We start from the raw sequence: 21286 nt of genomic DNA on the forward strand, positions 1-21286 counted from the left end.
GTCTCTTATCTAAGAAAACATTGCCTAATCCAAGATCACAAAGATTTATATCTGTTTTCTTCTAAGAGTTCTACAATTTTAGCTTTTACATTTACATTTGTTTTGTTTTATAATCTATTTCATCGGATCCACAGCTTCTCCAAGTTTCTTATGGTTACTATTGGCATAATATATCTTTTTCCTTTCTTTTATATTCAATCTTTTTGTAAATCTAAACTATGTCCAAAGTAGAAAGCATATAATTGGATCTCGTTTTTTTAAATCTGCCTGACAATCTTTGCCTTTTAATTGGATTGTTTAGTCCACTGACATTCAATGTTTTTACTGATAGATTATCTTACTTTTTGTCTATGTTTCAGGTCTTTTTTTGTTTCCTATTCTTCATTACTTTCTTCTGTATTAAGTGAATATTTACTGTGTGACCTTTTAATTCCTTTAATGATTTTTTTCACTATACTTTTTTAAAAGTTATTTTCCTAAGCCTAAGGCTTATCAGAATATATGTCAAATTGATACTAACTTTACTACAGTGAGATATTATGTTACTCTTCTTCCTTTCAGTACATATATGCTTTTGATGTTTATGATATATGTTTGCTTATGTGCATTTTGTTAAAAATGTGGTTTAACATTAGTGGAATAAATTTATTTTCATATGTATAAAAGTGGAACTTTTCAACCTTTGTCATTTTATCTATTGGGATTTTCATATTATTTTGATCAATTTAAGAAATTCTTTATATCACACTTTAACTATTGTCATATTTGTTGAACTCTTTTTCCTATCCTTCTTATTTTACCTCTCAGTTTAGAAAATTAACCTTTTCATTTTTATTGATTCAAATGTTTGAAACTTCTTAACCTTCTAAGATATGAAACACATTAAAAGTTTTTTTATACATAGGCCATAAACTTTAGGTACATAGCTAAACTTTTTTTCTCCTCCTTCACAGATTAAATCTCTACATAACTTACTCTGGGTTGTACTAGAGATGCAGGTTTATTCAGTGAAAATCAGACATAGATTATCTCTAGCTACATGTCACAGGAAGGCAGGTATTAATGGAGATGCTACTTAACACACGGAGGTCACTGCAGCTTTAGTCAGCACACCCTGCACTGCTGAGTGGGATAACACACCTCAGCATGCTGATCACATGACATGTGATCACACAGATCAGCCACTGAATGTAGTGTCAACAAACCGTTCAGTGCTGTATTTCACACCTGGTGGCCCTCTGCTATATAATGCTTAGTTCAGCTAGATCATGTTTTGATGGTGCTATGATTAGGATTTAAGTTGATGTCCCTACAAATCGTTTACCAGTTTTCCCAACACTATTTTTTTTAAAAGAATAAGAAACTCTTTTTTTTAAACTTGAGATATAACAACTACATACAGCTCTTGCTATACTAGATCATTCACAAGGGGGAAAAATAATGGTATAAAGGATAATGGCATGGAATAACTGTAAACAATGGCTCAATGAACAAAACTGGAATGGGGAGGGCAGATCAGAAAGATACATTTAACACTAAAATAAAGTGAAATCTATGAAAATTGATGATTATACCATTGTTATGAAGAAGATGTTTCTAGTCTCAGGAAACACAAGTCAAAGTGTTTAAGGGTAAAGGATCATGACAAATGTAACTACAAAATCCAAAAAACAAAACAAACATCACATTCATAATAGAACAGTGCTTCTCAAACAGGGGTGATTTGCCCCACAAGGTGATATTTGCTTATGTCCAAAGACATTTTGGGGAAGAGGAGCTATCAGTGGAAGCCAGGAATGCTACTAAACACCCTACAAAGCACAGACTGGACCCTCAAAGCAAAGAATTACCTGGCCCCTAGGTCAATAATATCAAGGTTGAAAAATGCTAATAGACAGAAAGCAAATGATGGAGAAAGTGGGATACGATTTAGTGAATAGTGTGTCTGGGTGAGGAAATATGAATATTGTTTTGACTATTGTTCTTCACCTTGTATTTTCCTATAATATGGAAATTAATGCCAAATAAAGCATTTTTAAAAGCCTTTTTAAAAGTACTGTGCTGTGATGATTACTTTATCATACATTAAACCACTGCAGGGAAAAGTGGACCTCTGGGGGCTCTCTATTCTATTTCACTGATGACAGACATCTTTTTTCCCAGTGCCATGTTCTTTTCATTTCTATCTCTATATAATTCTAGCAACCTCATTCCATTAACAAAACTAGAACTGTTTTTAAAATATAAATACGTATCTACATATTGATATATTTGGTTTTTCCAAATTAATTTTAGTTTTCTTATTTTAAAAAAATATTTTATTGGGATCCTGATTTGAAAGCACTCTTTTAATCCAGAATACCATTTTACACACTTCTTTGGGAAACATCTCCTGAAGACTTAGAGTAGTGAACATTTCTGGTTAGGAGCCTAATTATCAAAGTCCATAAGAATAGTTCTTTGGAAATTAATGAAGCAAGGTATTTTAATATATGCACCTTAACTATGCAAAGATCACATAGTTGGGTTACTTATTTGCCTGATTATTTTTCAGGAAAGAGAGAGTGAGGCTTGGCTCTGAAAGGCTGAGGCAGTGATTCCCCAGTGACAGCACCACTCATGTAATCCAAGCTTTTTAGGGTCATCCAAAATGAAAAGTGACATTAAGCCACATGTAATACTAAGAATATGTTTGGATTAGAAAAATATACTACAAATGCATTTTCAAACGTTGACATGTTGGAAAATGCTTTTGTATTTCTTAGGTCATAGACCCTTAAAGCCTAAGTGACTTTAAATTAACTACATGTATCACAGATACATTTCTCTACAAGCATTTGTAGCTCTGTCTGGAACACAGCAGCATACCAATATATCAATGAGTTAGAAACTTGGATTCCATCTCAGTTCTATTTTATCTCTGTTTATTAACAATTTCTTCAAAGGTAAAATAATATAAATAGGTTCACAAGAGGATATGTGTTAATAAAGCAGTCCTCAACCTTTTCAGCACCAAGGACTGGTTTCATGGAAGTCAAGTTTTCAATGGATGGGGGTGGGCGGTGGGGTGGGGAATGATGGTTCAGGCAATAATGGGAGTGACAGGCAGGATGGTGCAGGTAGTGATGCAAGTTATGGGGAGCAATGGGGTGCAGCAAATGAAGCTTTGCTTGCTCACTCACTGCATACCTCGTGCTATGCAGCCAGGTTCCTAACAGGCCAAGGACTGCTACCAGTCTGTGGCATGGGGGTTGGGGATCCTGTGTTAATATGCAATCACTGTCTCACAAAATCATTGTCAAAAGAGAAAGACCCCATTTGTGGTGGCTGGTAGCTTTCATGTTCCCAATCCTCTCTTTTTCCTTTTGTCCCATATCTGGACAACCTCATAAAAAGGAGAGTTTACAATGTTAGTCCCCAGCATACTCAGTCCCTTGGCACTAAAATTTCAAAGCATGCAAACCCTAGCCTGAGCATGGGACTCTCTACCTGGCTTACCTCCTAACTGTAATAAAAACTCAAAGCCCTGCATTGTTCCTGTTCTACTCCAGATCAAACCAGAGCCATTTTCCTTGAATGATACATTTATTATTGACTGTTGTGAGTAACAAATTCTTTTCATACCCACTGGAGCCCAGGTGTCATTTGTCCCAACCTCCATAACTTCCTGAGGTAGGGGCCTGCCTAGCATCCAGCAGGAGATGGCGAATAAAACAGCAGATGAAACAAATAAATCACCAACTGACAGTTTTGCTTCCTGATTTCTCAGAATCACTTGCCAAGGAGCTGGGATGATTCCAATCTCTAGGAAGTCCTTCAGAGAAAGACCAGGAGAGTCATAGCATCATGTTTGTAATCATGAATAAGTTAGAATGTGAAATATACTACAGCAAATGTCTAAGAGAAGGTTGATAATTCACACAACTAAATCTGAAGGGATAAAATTAAGCCCAGAAGTGCAATACTAAAGACCTAGCTTCAGTTACTTTTATTATTTTAACAAGAACATTTAAAATGAAAACTCTTCTTATACCTAAACTACACGTTAAAAGCCAAAGCACAGAAGCCCAGTTCTCACCCGAATGGCACTCCCAGGGCACCAAGCGGAGTCACCAGGACTGTAGGGACCGCCGTGTAAGCCAGGAAGTTTCCAATCTGGCCAACAGCCACTGTCAGGAGAATCACAAGGGTGTCACTGCAGGTGGAAAACTCTCTGAGCATCATCACAGCACTGAGTTCTGCAAGACTGTGCTCTGAAAGGGCCTCTTTTCCATTCCAGGTGAGGAAGGCTATATGGAACACTGTTTGCATGTTTAAGAGTCCTGAGGGCAGAGGACAGCAGGCCCAGTACCGTCTATCACTGGCCCAATTAGTCAAGGGAGTAGCTTCAACTTGCTATGAAAATTCCCAACCTAACCAACAGTGATTGACAGTGGATGCAATAAAAGTGTATTTCCACTTTCTTTTTAACATATCCCTGTTTTAAGACAGATCATATAGAGCTTTCCATGTCCCTTCAAGTGGTCTGGGATATTCCAGTGATATACTGCTGGCACATCTGGTGGAAACACTATTGCCTGCACAGGACTGTGTCTGGGGCTGCATCAAGATTAAGCTCAAACATGAGTTCTTCAATAAAGCAACATCTGCCAGAAAATTTCTTGCCTAAAGAGAACGTGTGACAAATAGACCTCAAGATATATCTGAAATATCTAACAAAATTTTTATTTACATATTTAAAGTTCTGAAGTCTAATTTTATGACCTCTGTTAAGGCTCAGTGAAGAAACTCTCCTTTGTAAACCAATGACACTGAGCAAAAGTTCACCAGATGCCCACAGACTAACCACAGATGAGGAAGCAAGAGCTGCTTTAATTTCTTCAGACCCAGGGCAATCTGACCTGGACAGAATTCAGGGCTAATTTCAGGCAGCAGGACCCTCTACCCGCTCCCTCCATTGCTCCCCACCCTCTTGGTCCTCATTCCAAGAACAAGCTAAGCTCAACCCATAACCTCCACCCAGCCCTGCCAGACAAATGACTGATCTTACAAAAGACCAAGCTTTTCACCAAAAAGAGTACTTACTTGCAATTGTTCCTGCCCACCATACAATGTCTGTTAAGTAGGAGGTACCTGTAAAGAGTGAGATAAACGTGTCAGCAAAGTATGAAGTGAGAGGCTTACAAGCTACATACTGAAAAGAGGAAGCCAATCCAAACAAATAAAATCTTTATAAACTGTAGGGTTTTTTGGCTCAACATGTCACCTAGAGACAAATATTCTTTGGAGTAACATTTCATATGTTGATTTCAAATGAGATTTTATCTTCAAAGTACAATTCTCTCATGCATTTACAGAAACCCATGTATATGATAATTTTACTAGCATAGGGTTTAACGACTTGCTACTTAAACAGGTTACTCAATGTTCATAATGTAGAAGCTTTGTGACATGGCTCTCTTTGAAACCATGTGAAGATGGCTGAAAGCAGACCGTTAAACTCACTCAATGACTGACACTGTACACAGTGCTTTCTCTTTTACTCCCTTAGATTACCCTCCTACATTCCCATGCATGCCAGGGCAGGCAGAGATGGGAGCAGCTGTCCAGGCCCTCGTCACATCCAGCCCTCCTTTTGTCCTTCTTCAGGTATGTCAAAATGCTCCTAGTCCAAGAGGCTTTTTTCACTTCAGATTAAAATACCGAATTCTATGTGGATGTTTTCATTTTCAGTAATTTGGTATAATGAACATAGGAAGCCAATCTGTTTCACTGAGAAGCAGAGCTCCAGGTATTTAAAAAGTACCTTAAAAAAATGAGATCAATAAGTAATGATAAAGTAGAAGGAATGGTCTAGTTCAAATAGCACCATTTGGCAACATCACAGTAAAAACTTATTCAGGCAAGAACCATCAATGGATCCTAAATGGTTGAATGAAAGCTTGTGGAGGGACAGGATTGTCACATAGTCTCCATGGATCACCTCCACAGTTTATAATCACAAGAGATAAAGTTATCTTTGGGCTTCCCAGGTGGCACCAGTGGTAAAGAACTTGCTTGCAGGAGACATAAGAGATGTGGGTTTGATCCCTGGGTCGGGAGGATCCCCTGGAGAAGGGAATGGCAACCCACTCCAGCATTCTTGCCTGGAGAATCCCATGGACAGAGGAGCCTGACTACAGTCAGGCTACAGTCCATAGGGTCGTAAAGAGTCAGACATGACTGAAGCAACTTGCACGCACAGCATGCAAGACTCTGATGAACATCACCTTAACCAAATGGTCAAAGTCAAGTTTAACAGCAGTGGGACAAACCACACTGTGTCCTCCTGTGGGTGTACCAAGAAGGGTACAACATTATGTCTTCAGAGCTCCTACCAGAGTGCATCACCTGATCTAATCACAAGGAAATTATGAAATGGTCCATACATCAGCTGGCCTGTACTCTGAAATCGGCAATGTCATGAAAGACAACTGTTGCAGATGACAGGAGATTACGAGAGATGTGACTAAACACAACACATGATGTTAGATCGAAAAAAGGCTGCTATACAGGACAGTGTGGGTAACTGGCAAAACCAGCTGGACTGCTGTAGATGACATGGTAGCAAAACCTCTTCACTTTCTACATGAGAATGTGACTTATGGTCCACTTTTTGAGGGCTAATAGGGTAAAAATGACCCCTGATGGGCAAATGGCACCTAACTGGAGGTGTGTGAACACCTGCGGGAGATTATAACGGGAGCACCTCCTTAGTGCAATGCCTCTGGGAACAGGCACAGCTCTTTGAGGGTCTGGGAGTTCTGCATCTACAACTTTACACTGGGGGGCATGAGGCTTATAAGGATGGGCAGCTGAGCACCGCCTGCTACAGTTCTGCCTCTAAGCCCTTAAGCCACACACTTAAAGAGCACCCTATAGCTCTGCCTCTGCTGTCAGGGTCCAGAACAGAGGGTCTGACACTGGCTCCTGTCCCATGTCCTTCTGAATGTGCCTGACACGAATGTGGCCCATGTTGTCCTACATGTCCAAAAATACAGCTGAGCCTAAGAATGCCCTGCAGTGAACACTGCAGAACAACTATCAACTATTAATACAGAATCCCGGTTGAATTTCCCAAAAGTGCTGTGGCTATTTTACAGCACGTCCTTACTCACATGTGAAATCTTAAAGAAAGAAAGAGAAAAAGACAGAATTGTCAAAGCAATCCTGAAGAAAAAAAACTAAGCTGTAGGCATAATCCTCCTAGACCTCAGACAATACTACAAAGCTACAGAAACTAAGACAGTGTGGCACTGGCACAAACACAGACAGATCAATGAAACAGGACACAGAGTCCAGAAATAAACCTACAGACTCAGGCCAATCAACCTCCAACTGAGGAGGCAAGAATATACAATGAAGAAAAGACATTCTCTTCAGCAAACTGTGCTTGGAAAGCTGGACAGCCTCACATAAATCAATGAAAGTAAAACACTCCCTCACATCATATACAAAAAATAAACTCAAAATGGCTTAAAGAGATTTCCCTGGTGGTCCAGTGGTTAAGACTCTGTGCTTTCAACACAGGCAGTGTGGGTTCAATCCCCGGTCAGAGAAATAGGATCCCACATGCTGTGTGGCATGACCAACATTAAAAAAAAAAAAAAAAAAGCCTTAAAGACCTAAATATAAGACATGGCACCGTAAAACTCCTGAAAGAGAACAGAGACAAAACATTCTCTGATATAAATCGTAACAACTGCTTTCTGGCTCAGGCTCCCAAGGCAAAAGAAATAAAAGCAAAAATAAACAAACTGTACTGAATTGAACTTAAAAACTTTTGCACGGCAAAGGAAACCATCAACAAAACAAAAAGACAACCTATAGAATGGGAGAAAATATTTGCAAATGATACAAACAAAAAAGACTGATATCCAAAATATACAGCTTATACAATTCAATATCAAAAACAACCTAATCAAAAAATGGGCAGAAAATCTAAATAGACATTTCTCCAAAGAAGACATACAGATGGCTAACATGCACATGAAAAGATGCTCAACATCACTAATTATTAGAGAAATTCAAGTCAAAACCACAATGAAGTATGGCCTCAAACCAGTCAGAAAGGTTATCATCAAAAAGTCTATAAACAATAAATGCTAGAAAGGATGTAGAGAAAAGAGAACTCTCCTACACTGCTGATGGGAATGTAAACTGGTACAGCCACTATGGAACACTGTATGGCAATTCCTTAAAGAACTAAAAATAGAGCTATCATATGATCCAGCCATCCTATTCTTTGTCATAAACTGGGAAAGATGTAAACTCTAATGAAAAGACACATTCACCCCAATGTTCACAGCAGCACTATTTACAACAGCCAAGACATGAGAGCAACCTAAGCGTCCATCAACAGATGAGCGGATAAAGATGTGCAGTGTGTGGGAATACGTGAGTTTGTGTGCGGAATATTACTCAGCCATTAAAAAGAATGCAATATTGCCATTTGCAGCAACGCATGGGCCTAGAGATTATCACACCAAGTAAAGTAAGTCAGATAAAGACAATTATACAATATCACTTATACGTGGAATCTAAAAATAATACAAATGAAATCTATAAACAAAATAGAAACAAACTCATAGACATAGAAAACAAACTGATGGTTACCAAAGAAGAAAGGGAGGGGCAGACAAACAAGGAGTATAGGATTAACAGATAGACAGTACTATACATAAAACAGGTAAGAAACAAGAATTTACTGTGTATCAGAGAATAATATTCAGTATCTTGTAATAACCTTATACTTATAAGTATATATAATAATCTTATGTAATATAATGTAAAATAATCTGAAAAATACAATATATACATAAAACTGAACCACTTTGCTGAACACTTGAAATTAATATAATATTATAAATCAACTACGTTAGGATTTTAAAAAATTTTAACAAAACCAAACTCATATATACAAAGAAAAGATTGGTGGTGGCCATAGGCAAGGGGTGCGGGAAATGGGTGAAGGGGGTCAAATGGTACAAAATTCCAGTAAGTCCCAGGGACACATTGTGGAGAAGGCAATGGCAAGCCACCCCAGTACTCTGGCCTGGAAAATCCCATGGATGGAGGAGCCTGGTAGGCTGCAGTCCGTGGGGTCGCTAAGGGTCGGACACGACTGAGCGACTTCACTTTCACTTTTCACTTTCACATCGGAGAAGGAAATGGCAACCCACTCCAGTGTTCTTGCCTGGAGAATCCCAGGGACGATGGAGCCTGGTGGGGTCACACAGGCCTGGTGGGGTCACACTCCTGGTGGAGTCTATGGGGTCACACAGAGTCGGACACGACTGAAGTGACTTAGCAGCAGCAGGGACACATTGTATAGCATGGTGACTACAGTTGATAATACTATATTGTACATGAATGTTGCTAAGAGTACATCTTAAAGAGTCTTATCACAGGGGAAAATTGTTACCATGTGTGGTGATCAATGTTAACTAGACTTATTGTGGTGATCATTTCACAACGTATGCACATATCAAATAATTACACAGTACAACTGAAACTAATAAAATGTTATATGTCAATTTATTTTGATGTTTTCTTAAAAAAGAATACTATGCACCCACTTAAATGTTTATGAATCACTGTTGTACACATGTAACTAATATTTTACATCAACTATACTTCAATAAAAATACAATTTAAAAATCAGTCATTCATCTGGAGTTACCTCATTAAAGGAAGACTATCCTGGAAGGACTGATGCTAAAGCTGAAACTGCAATACTTTGGCCACCTCATGCGACGAGTTGACTCACTGGAAAAGACTCTGATGCTGGGAAAGGTTGGGGGTGGGAGGAGAAGGGGACGACAGAGAATGGGATGGCTGGATGGCATCACCGACCCTGTGGACATGAGTTTGAGTGAACTCCGGGAGTTGGTGATGGACAGGGAGGCCTGGCGTGCTGTGATTCATGGGGTCGCGGAGAGTCAGACACGACTGAGCGACTGAACTGAACTGAACCAGTTCATCAGGTGACATACATACATACATGCATGCATGCCCAGGTGCTTCAGTCGAGTCTGCTGCTTTGTGACCCCATGGACTGCAGCCCGCCAGGCTACTCTGTCCACAGGATTCTCCAGGCAATAATGCTGGAGTGAGTTGCCATGCCCTCCTCCAGGGGATCTTCCCACTCAGGTATTGAACCCGATCTCCTGTAACTCCTGCACTGCAGGCAGATTCTTTACCTGCTGAGCCATCAGGGAAGCTCACATACATACATATATAAAATTAAAAATAATAACAACAACAACAACAAATTTAGGGTCTCTCCTGGTGGTCCAGTGGCTAAAGACTCCACATTCCCAATGCAGGAGGCCCAGGTTCAATCCCTGGTCAGAGAACTAAGATCCCATGTGCCATGAGATACAGTCAGAAACAAAAACAAAAAAACCACCACATGACACAACCAAGAGTCCACATGCCACAACTAAAGACCCCGCATGCCCCAACAAAGACTGAAGATCCCGCGGGCTACAACTAAGACTCGGCACAGCCCAAACAAATATTTTTATAAGAAAGGAAATGTCCCTGTACCTAAAAAAGTACATCCTGTTTATTTAAAAATGAAAGGTCATAAAGCCCACTTTCAAATACAGTGTATAAGGAGCCTCATGGATAGTTCCCTAGCAAAACAACCATAACTGGTAAATAAAGTGGTAAAAATAAAATAAAATAAAGTCTCTGGAAATTGTCCCAAGAGGATACAGCAAATGGAGAAACATTTTTTCAAGAAAATCAATAAAATCTCAGTAAGAACAGTGAGTCTTTAGCACATGAGCCAAGACCCACTTCTCTTCCTGCTGCAGCTCAGAGGACAGAAGCTCCACTCCAGGCTAGTGTGACCAAAAGATAGGGCTCCTTCCCCTCTCAGCTCTCAGTCACCAGAAGAGCAGGCCTCCAGCACTTCCAACCCCTTCCAACTTCAAGTTGAAGAGATTAAATATCTGGTTAACTCATCCAGTGGGGTTGGAGGCTCACTTCCTTCACTCAGTCCCTACTAGGGTGGAGACTCTACCCTAGGCATGGCAGGCCCTGATCATCCTGTCCCAAGCATGAAGATAAATGTAGGGTGAAGATCCTATATCTGGAGAGGCAGGAAGAGAAGATCAGACGCTACTACCCCCACCCACTAACAGTTCTCAACAAGTAAATCTGCCTGAATTTAACAGGATAAGGTTGTAAAGCAACTTATGCACTGTAGCATTGTCAAAAACAGTAGATCAACTAGCCAGCAATTAGTAGATTTCAACAAAGAAATCAGGGTAAGAGACGGTTGAAGATTGCCAGTTGCCAGTTGGATGACCACTGTCATCCCAGGGTAAGGATGCACATATCCAAGGTTATCCCCTCTGAGGAGTGACATCAGAGACTTCACATCACGGGGGGAATGATAAATGGATAACTATACTTTATCAAAGTACTCTAAGTCACTAAACAAATAAACAACAGTCTGGAGGTGGGGGTAGGAGAATATGCATCTAGAGTTGCTACCACATATTTCTTAAAATGTCTCGGTATCAACAAAAATATGATGAGGTAACAACAACAAAATCCATTTCAAAAATGGGGACAAGATTGGAATAGATGTTTCTCCAGAGAAGATATACAAATAGCCAATAAGCACACGTAGAGATGCTCAAAATCACTAATCATGAGGGAAATGCAAATTGAAACAATGATGAGATACCACCTACACTCATTAGAAAGGCTACTATCAAAACAAACAAAAAGCCAGAAAACAGCAAGTGTTGGTAAAGACACAGAGAAATTGAAACCCTTGGTGATTGCTGTGAGAATGGAAAATGGTGCACTTGCTGTGGATAACAGAATGGCAGTTCCTGAAAAAGTTAAATATAGACCTAGCATATGATCCAGCAATTCCCCTTCTGGGTACATATCCATAAAAACTGAAAGCATGAATTCGAACAAGTATGTGCACACTCATGTTCTTAGTAGCATTATTCACAATAGCCAAAAAGCCATTAGAATCCACATGTCTATCAATGGATGAATAGATAAATTGATAAACGAAATATAATGTATATATTCCCTTTTGTTATGCGTGAAACAGCAAGCAGTACAAAATGCACTGTATCGGTGCTTTAGTAGTATTTGTCTTTCTTGCACTAAGTATAAAAGTTCTAGAAAAGAACTATTGAAGCGATGATACAATCAGGTAGTAATAAAAAAAATAATTTTTAACTGAAAAAAATTACAAGATGCACCAAACAAGAAAACATTCACTATATTACAAATATCACTTAAAGGAGAACTGCAAGCAACAAAACTGCCCGTGAGAGCATCCAGATCTTAGATATAACAAAACTTCAAACTGGTTATTAAACATATGTTCAAATAACTAAAGGAAATCATGCTTAAAGAAGAAAGATATGAGGACAACTCATCATCAAATAGAGTATCAACAGACATAAATTATAAAAAAAAAAAATGAAAAGCCGACTGTAAATTCTGGGGTTGAAAAGTAAAATGATTAGAATGAAAAAATCAACAGCAGATTTGAACTTCCTGGCAGAAGAAAGAATCAGTGCACTTGGAGCCATATTGGTAAAGATGATACATTCTGGAAAACATCAACAGAGAACAAAAACTAAAGAGAGACAGGTACAAAGAAAAATTAACAGCACCTCAGAGAAATGCAGGACATCATTAAGAATGTCAATAGATATCAAGTGATTATCAGGGGAAAAGAGAGTATCAGAAAAAATATTCAAGGAAAAATAGCTGAAATGTACCAAATGTGATTTAAAAAAAATCTACACATCCAGGAAGCTCAAAAACTCCAATAAGACAAACACAAATCCACACCCAGTCACATGATGGTAAAACACTCAAAATCGTGAAAGAAGCAAGAGAAAAACAACGGACAAGGGAATTCCAGTAAGATTAACAACTGACTTCTCAGCAAAATAGTGCCGTCCAGAAAGCAGTGGAATAATACAGTCAAATTTCTTAAAGGAGAAACTGTCAAGCAGCAGTCTTACATCCAGCAAAACTATCTTTCAAATATGAAGGCAAAACAAAGGCATTCCCAGATAAGTAAAACTGAAGAGAACTGAGAACAAACATAGCTTACAATAAACATTAAATGAAGTTCTTCAGGTGAAAGCAAGTAAATTCAGATGGTATTCTGAATACATACACATACACACACACTCCAGTAATAACAGAGGTAATTATATCATTATAAGACAGTGGAAATGAAAATATATTGTCCTTTCTCATCTTAGCTGACTTGAAAAGGTACTGAATGTATATTATTGTATTGCTGGATCAATAATATACAGCATTATACATAATATATACACACACATGTGTAACGTATAGTAATAAATTTGATAAGGGCAGCACAAAGGACATGTGTGTGAGCAAAGCTTTACCAAGTGAGAACATGATAACTTGATGGCAACTTGATTCACAGGAACAAATGAAAATATAAGATAAGGTAAATAAGAAAGTAACATAACAAGGCCTTCTCTGTGGACCGGTGGCTCAGACTGCCACTCCCAATGCAGAAGGCCTGAGGCAGACCCCTGCTCTGGGGGCCTCACTGGTGGCTCAGATGGTAAAGAGTCTGCCTGTGGTGCAGGAGACCTGGGTTTGACCCCTGGGTTGGGAAGATCCCCTGGAGAAGGAAATGGCAACCCACTCCGGTATTCTTGCCTGGAAAATCCCATGAATGAAGGAGCCTGGCAGGCTACAGTCCACGGGGTCAAAAAGAGTCGGACACGACTGACTGACTTCACTTTGTTTTAGGGAACTATCCCACATGCTACAATGCAGAGTTTGCATGCCACAGCGAAGACTGAAGATCCCCGGTGCTGCAACTAAGACCCAGCACAGCCAAGTAAATTTCTTTAAAAAGAAACATTCAGTTCAGTTCAGTTCAGTCGCTCAGTCATGTCCGACTCTTTGCGACCCCATGAATAAGAGCACGCCAGGCCTCCCTGTCCATCACCAACTCCCGGAGTTCACTCAAACTCATATCCATCGAGTCGATGATGCCATCCAGCCATCTCATTCTCTGTCATCCCCTTCTCCTCCCGCCCCCAACCTTTCCTAGCATCAGACTCTTTACCAGTGAGTCAACTCGTTGCATGAGGTGGCCAAAGTATTGCAGTTTCAGCTTTAGCATCAGTCCTTCCAATGAACACCCAGGATTGATCTCCTTTAGAATGGACTGGTTGGATCTCCTTGCAGTCCAAGGGACTCTCAAGAGTCTTCTCCAACACCACAGTTCAAAAGCATAAATTCTTCGGCAATCAGCTTTCTTCACAGTCCAACTCTCACATCCATTCATGACCATGGGAAAAACCATAGCCTTGACTAGACGGACCTTTGTTGGCAAAGTTCAGTTCAGTCACTCAGTCGTGTCCGACTCTCCGCGACCCCATGAAGTATTGCAGTTTCAGCTTTAGCATCAGTCCTTCCAATGAACACCCAGGATTGGCAAAGTTACAAACACTGTAACTCTGTACTTGACTTCCTTTGTTGTCTAAGCCTCTTTGGGATACAAAATAATATAAAGTATACATTATCTTTATTATAAGCTACAACAATACATTGTTGGGTTTGTAACACGAGAAATGTAACATATATAAGAATAATAAAGAAAGAACTTACATGTATATGTATGGCTGAGTCCCTTTGCTGTTCACCTGAAACTACCACAATACTGTTAATTGGCTACACCTCACTACAAAATGTTTCTGGTGTTAAAAAAAAATTACAAAAAAGAAAAAAAAAAGAAAGAAGCAATGCAGCTGTACAGGAGTAATGTTTCTATATCTACCTATATTTAAATTAGTATAAGTCTGAAATAGACTCCATTAGCTAAAATATAATGGTAAGTCCTAGAGCAAATAACTAAAAAATATGGTGAAAAATCATTAAAGGAATTAAAATGTTACACTAGAGAAATTCACATAATGCAAGTAAAGCCATAAATGAGTAGAAAAACAAACTCTACGAGATGTATAGAAAAAGAGTCAATGGCATAAATCCAACTGTAATCATTAAAACAGTAAATGTCAATTGATAGTATTGTTCAAGTCTTCTACTTCCATGCTGATCTTCAGCCTTGTTTCCTATCCATTCTGAATGTAGGACACTAACATCTGCAACCAGTGTTTTTTTTTAAACTTTTATTTGGTGGCATCAGGTGTTAGTTGCGGTGCACAGGCGTAGCTGCCCCACGGCACGTGGGGTCCCAGTTCCCCAATCAGGGATCACACCAGCGTCCCCCGCACTGGAAGGCAGATTCTTCACCACTGGACCACCCGGGAAGTCCGGTGCAACCACTGCTTTCAATTGTCTCTCTCTCTCTATTCTGTCAGTTTTGCTTCATGTATTTGGGGTGTTGCTGCTAGGTCCACATATATTTAGAACTGTTATATCTTCCTGAAGATTGAACCATTTCATCATTATAAAATGTCCTTCTTTGTCTCTAGTAACAATTTCTGTCTTAAAGTTTATTCTGTTTAATATAAGCATGGCCACTCCTGCTCTCTTTTTTGTGTAAATAAATATTCTTGCTTACTATTTAAAAATAGCTCTGAATGTACTTTATTCTAGATCTTAAAGATTGTTTTACACCAAGTGAACACACTAATTCACTCAACAGCTTTTCAAAATTCTGTATATGATATTCAAAAGATTTCAGGAACTTAGAAATCAAGGAATATCTTTTCTGCTGGGGGTCTATGCTGAAGGCATGTGATCACTGCTACAGCAGCAGCTAGAATGTGGGCGATCCTCCTGCAGTCCAAGGGCGCCAGTACAAGGCGGCCCACTGAGACGCTCCTTCAACGCTTTCACGACCATACAACACTCCTATACAGCATATGCTTTGGATGGTTGGAGTGGATTCTCACTAAAAGGGGGAAGAACCTGCGGTACCAGAAATGGAGGAATAACAAGATTTTGGTCTCCCTTTAGTCAAAGGGTACAAGTCAGCTGCAAGTGTTTACGGTCCTCCCACTCATACTCCCCAAGAGGAGCTTGAATTTGCTGAAATCCAAAAGTACTACAATACTTTCACCTGCACCTTTTAAGTCAATATTAGGAAAATTTTTTCTGCTTTAATAGGCATTAAGTTACACTCCTAACTATACATCAAAGTGGTACTTCTCCACGTGGGCCCCAAGGACCCCAGTTCAGCAGTAGCTCCGGTGCTCATGGAAGAAAACCCACTGCTCTTTCTGCTCATCCACCTGTGCAGAGGGTCCATCCTCTGGCAGCCAGAAACTCTTAGGAGCCTGCCTTCCACGTTGGGCCTTGGCCCTGCTATAGACATTATTTTCTTATGTCCTAAAATGACAGTTTCTTCATAGTTTCACCTTCATCACTGTTCCTAAACATCCTAGTTACTCAGCTGACACCCTCATGGGGCCCTTGTTCAAGCTTATGTTCATGCCCATCCTCTTCCAGGCTGATGTTTGGGACTCTTCAAGTTTGGGACCTCATCAAGAACAAGGAGCTCAGAACTTGATAACAGTGATGATCTTCTGTTTGCTTATTTGACTACACTCATGCCTCTTCCCCTCCACTCCTAGGTATGGGTCCAAAGGTACCAATACCTAAAGTCTAGAATTTTTTTCCCCCCTCAGAATGGAAACCCTGGATGCTGAGAGTTCAATGGTTGTTTATAACAGCTGAACCATAAGACAAAGAACTGCTGTGCAAACACAAAAGAAGCTTGTCAGGATGATAATACGAATTGGCAGTGAGGTTGTCTATTGATAGTCTGTTGTCTATTGATATTGATATGATAATATCAATTGGCAGAGGCTTTTAAAACCTTCCACTTAAGTTATAAACATGTGTCAGAAATGTCCTTAAAATATTACTTTCCAGCACAAAAGTACAGACGGTCATCTAGCTTATGTACCTCCTGACCATACCACAGGAAAACTGCTTCCATTCACGTATGCTCCTGAGAGGAAGAACAGAAGTTGCTGCTAACAGCAAAGCAGGAGTGGATCACTAAGTCCTTTACTAGCTAATTAATGCCTTAACTTAAAAGATGCTACACAGTTTTTACAGAGTTCTTTTTAAAAAAGAACTATCAAGAAAATTTCTTTCCTGATACCGACCAGTTAAATGAGAGCATTCAGTTCAGTTCAGTTCAGTTCAGTCGCTCAGTCATGTCCGACTCTTTGCGACCCCATGAATAAGAGCACGCCAGGCCTCCCTGTCCATCACCAACTCCCGGAGTTCACTCAAACTCATATCCATCGAGTCGATGATGCCATCCAGCCATCTCATTCTCTGTCGTCCCCGTCTCCTCCCACCCCCAATCCCTCCCAGCATCAGAATCTTTTCCAGTGAGTCAACTCGTCGCATGAGGTGGCCAATGTGTTGGAGTTTCAGCTTTAGCATCAGTCCTTCCAATGAACATCCAGGATTGATCTCCTCTAGAATGGACTGGTTGGATCTCCTTGCAGTCCAAGGGACTCTCAAGAGTCTTATCCAGCACCACAGTTCAAAAGCATCAATTCTTCGGCGATCAGCTTTCTTCATTAACTAGACTCAGTTTGGGCACTTGATATTCACCAATGTATGAATGGAGTTAGTACCTGAAGTTCTTTTGTATGTTTGTTATTAGATATGTAGAATCTACTTTCCTAAAGAAATACCTAGGTAACCTTGAAAAAGAAGAAAAAAACTTATACTATCTGAATTTAAGATTATAAAACAACATAATCAAGACAGACTGGCATAAGTACAGGCATAAACAATAAAAAGCTGAAACTACAATACTTTGGCCACCTGATGCGAAAAGCCAACTCATTGGAAAAGACCCTGATGCTGGGAAAGATCGAAGGCAGGGCGAGAAGGCAACAACAGAGGACAAGATGGTTGGATGGCATCACTGACTCAAGGGACATGAGTTTGAGAAAACTCCGGGAATGATGAAGGACAGGGAAGCCTGGCCTGCTGCAGTCCATGGGGTTGAAAAGAGTCGGACACAACTGAGGGACTGAGCACACAATAACAACAGATTACAATTCAGAAATACACTCACACATGTACACTCAGATCATGGACTAAAGCAGCAGTATAATTCAGTCAACAAATGATGCAGAACCAAATGTCTACCAGGAGGGAAAATACTGAGCCTTGACTCATACCTTCACTCCAGTTCAGTTCAGTCACTCAGTCGTGTCCAACCGACTCTTGTGACCCCACGGACTGCAGCACGCTAGGCTTCCCTGTCCTCCACCAACTCCCGGAGCTCACTCAAACTCATGTCCATCGAGTCAGTGATGCCATCCAGCCATCTCATTCTCTGTCATCCCCTTCTCCTCTGCCTTCAGTCTTCCCAGCATCAGGGTCTTTTCAAATGAGTCAGTTCTTCGCATCAGGTGGCCAAAGTATTGGAGGTTCAGCTTCAACATCAGTCCTTCCAATGAATATTCAGGACTGATCTCCTTTAGGATGGACTGGTTGGATCTCCTTGCAGTCCAAGGGACTCTCAAGAGTCTTCAACACCACAGTTCAAAAGCATCAATTCTTAGGTGCTCAGCTTTCTTAATAGTCCAACTCTCTCACATCCATACATGACTACTGTCTAGCTTTGACTAGACAGACCTTTGTCAACAAAGTAATGTCTCTGCTTTTTAATATGCTGTCTAGGTTGGTCATAATTTTTCTTCCAAGGAGCAAGTGTCTTTTAATTTCATGGCTGCAGTCACATGTGCAGTGATTTTGGAGCACCCCAAAAATAAAGTCTCTCACTGTTGCCATTGTTTCCCCATCTATTTGCCATAAAGCGATGGGACCGGATGCCATGATCTTAGTTTTCTGACTATTGAGTTTTAAGCCAACTTTTTCACTCTCCTCTTTCACTTTCATCAAGAGGCTCTTTAGTTCTTCTTCACCTTCTGCCATAAGTGTGGCATACCTTGACTCATACCTTAGTCATATACAAAAATTAATTCAAGATGGCTTGCAAAAAAAGATCTTAATGACCCAGATAACCACGATGGTGTGCTCACTCACCTAGAGCCAGACATCCTGGAGTGTGAAGTCAAGTGTATCTTAGGAAGCATCACTACAAACAAAGCTAGTGGAGGTGATAGAATTCCAGCTGAGCTGTTTTAAATCCTAAAAGATGATGGAACAACAGACTGGTTCCAAATTGGGAAAGGAGTACATCAAAGCTATATATTGTCACCCTGCTTATTTAACTTATATGCAGAGTACATCATGAGAAACGCTGGGCTGGATGAAGCACAAGCTGCAATCAAGATTGCCAGGAGAAATATCAATAACCTCAGATACGCAGATGACACCACCCTTATGGCAGAAAGTGAAGAGGAACTAAAGAGCCTCTTGAGGAAGGTGAAAGAGTGAAAAAGCAGGTTTAAAACTCAACATTAAAAAAACTAAGATCATGGCATCCAGTCCCATCATTCATGGCAAATAGATGGGAAAACAATGGAAACAGTGACAGACTTTATTTTCTTGGGCTCCAAAATCTTGTTCCTTGGGAAAAAAATCTATGACAAACCTAGAGAGCATATTAAAAAGCAAGGACTTTGCCAACAAAGCTCTGTCTAGTCAAAGCTTTGGTTTTTCCAGTAGTCATGTATGGATATGAGAGTTGGACCATTAAGAGGGCTGAGCTCCAAAGAATTGGTGCTTTGAACTGTGGTGAAGAAGACTCTTGAAAGTCCCCTGGACTACAAAGAGATCAAACCAGATAATCCTAAAGGAAATCACTCCTGAATATACACTGGAAGGACTGATGTTGAAGCTGAAGCTCCAATACTCTGGCCACCTGATGTAAAGAGCCAACTCACTGTAAAGGACCCTGATGCTGGGAAAGATCTAAGGCAGGAGGAGAAGGGGACGACAGAGGACAAGATGGTTGGTTGGCCTCACCAACTCAAGGGACATGAATCTGAACAAACTCCGGGAGATGGTGAAGGACAGGGAAGTTTGGCATGCTGCAGTCCACGGGGTCACAAACAGTTGGACACCACTGAGGGACTGAACACCACCAACAACATTCATGCAACCACTGAATATTTTTTCAAAGGATATTTAACAGCATGGGGATGAGCACAACCACAAGATATAAACTGGCACGTGGTTTTCAAGGTACATGATGAAGAGATATACAACTGACAGGAGGGTGTTTATTTCATTTTTCTCTACACCCTATATATTATATATATTTGGTACACAGGATTTATTCATTAAAATTCAATGTTGAAATATAAGTATTGAATGTGACTAAGAAGAAATATACCTAATTGTAACAGCAGCTACCTCAAAGTGAAGAGATGAATACTTTTTATTTTCCTATTCATTATGTACTTCTCAAATTTTAAAAAATGACCACATTTCTATAATCAGGAAGAAGATGCTCTTTTAAAAATATGACAATGCCCAGAGTTCTTTGGAACGATATATGATTGTTTAGCAGAGCTCTGATTGGGCATGAACAAGCAAAGTAAACACTCTGCCTGCCCACCCTCTCCGGCTGATGCAGGCAGTATCTAAAAGAATCAGTTTACAGTCACAGATTTGGAAACATTAGGGAATGGCACAGATACACAGGGAATGTGGGGTTAGGGAGTATGGGATTGAGCATATTCTTCTTGAAAAGTAGTCTTTTCTAGTTGTTCATCTTTAAATATTTTTAAAAAGGACTGTTTACTCATTGAGGACTTAAAGTACTGGAAATACAAATTATATTTTGTACTGTATCAATAAACATTTTTGAAGAAAAAATATACTCTGTTCAGTTCAGTTCAGTTCAGTTCAGTCGCTCAGTCATGTCCGACTCTCTGCGACCCCATGAATCACAGCACGCCAGGCCTCCCTGAGTTCAATAAGATTAAGCGGTATTTCATGCAGGAATGTATATTAGTGATCTAGTCCCATGTTCGTCATAATGAAAAAGATTAGAAATTATTTACCTTAATGTTTTAGGGTATTAATTATATGTACTTATTATAATAAACCAGTATCATAGTCGGAGAAGGCAATGGCAACCCACTCCAGTACTCTTGCCTGGAAAATCCCATGGATGGAGGAGCCTGGTGGGCTGCAGTCCATGGGATCGCTAAGAGTCAGACACAACAGCGACTTCACTTTCACTTTTCAATTTCATGCATTGGAGACAGTAATGGCAACCCACTCCAGTGTTCTTGCCTGGAGAATCCCAGGGATGGGGGAGCCTGGTGGGCTGCCGTCTATG

The 21286-nt window shown here is 40.0% G+C and overlaps 1 protein-coding gene across 1 annotated transcript in view; it reads right to left on the minus strand.

The window, feature by feature from the left end:
• The window catches only part of NIPA1 (NIPA magnesium transporter 1), a 56032-nt gene that overhangs the window by 28508 nt on the left and 6238 nt on the right, over positions 1-21286 (minus strand). The window contains exons 2-3 of the mRNA XM_055397976.2: positions 5086-5133; positions 4079-4169 (exon numbers count right to left, since the gene is read on the minus strand). Coding sequence (XP_055253951.1) covers positions 4079-4169; positions 5086-5133 — 139 coding nt within the window. The remainder of the gene's footprint in view (positions 1-4078; positions 4170-5085; positions 5134-21286) is intronic.

The sequence above is a fragment of the Moschus berezovskii genome, chromosome 2 (assembly GCF_049115385.1).
Source record: "Moschus berezovskii isolate FMDL1 chromosome 2, NW_MosBer_1.0, whole genome shotgun sequence".
Classification (NCBI taxonomy): Eukaryota; Metazoa; Chordata; class Mammalia; order Artiodactyla; family Moschidae; genus Moschus; species Moschus berezovskii.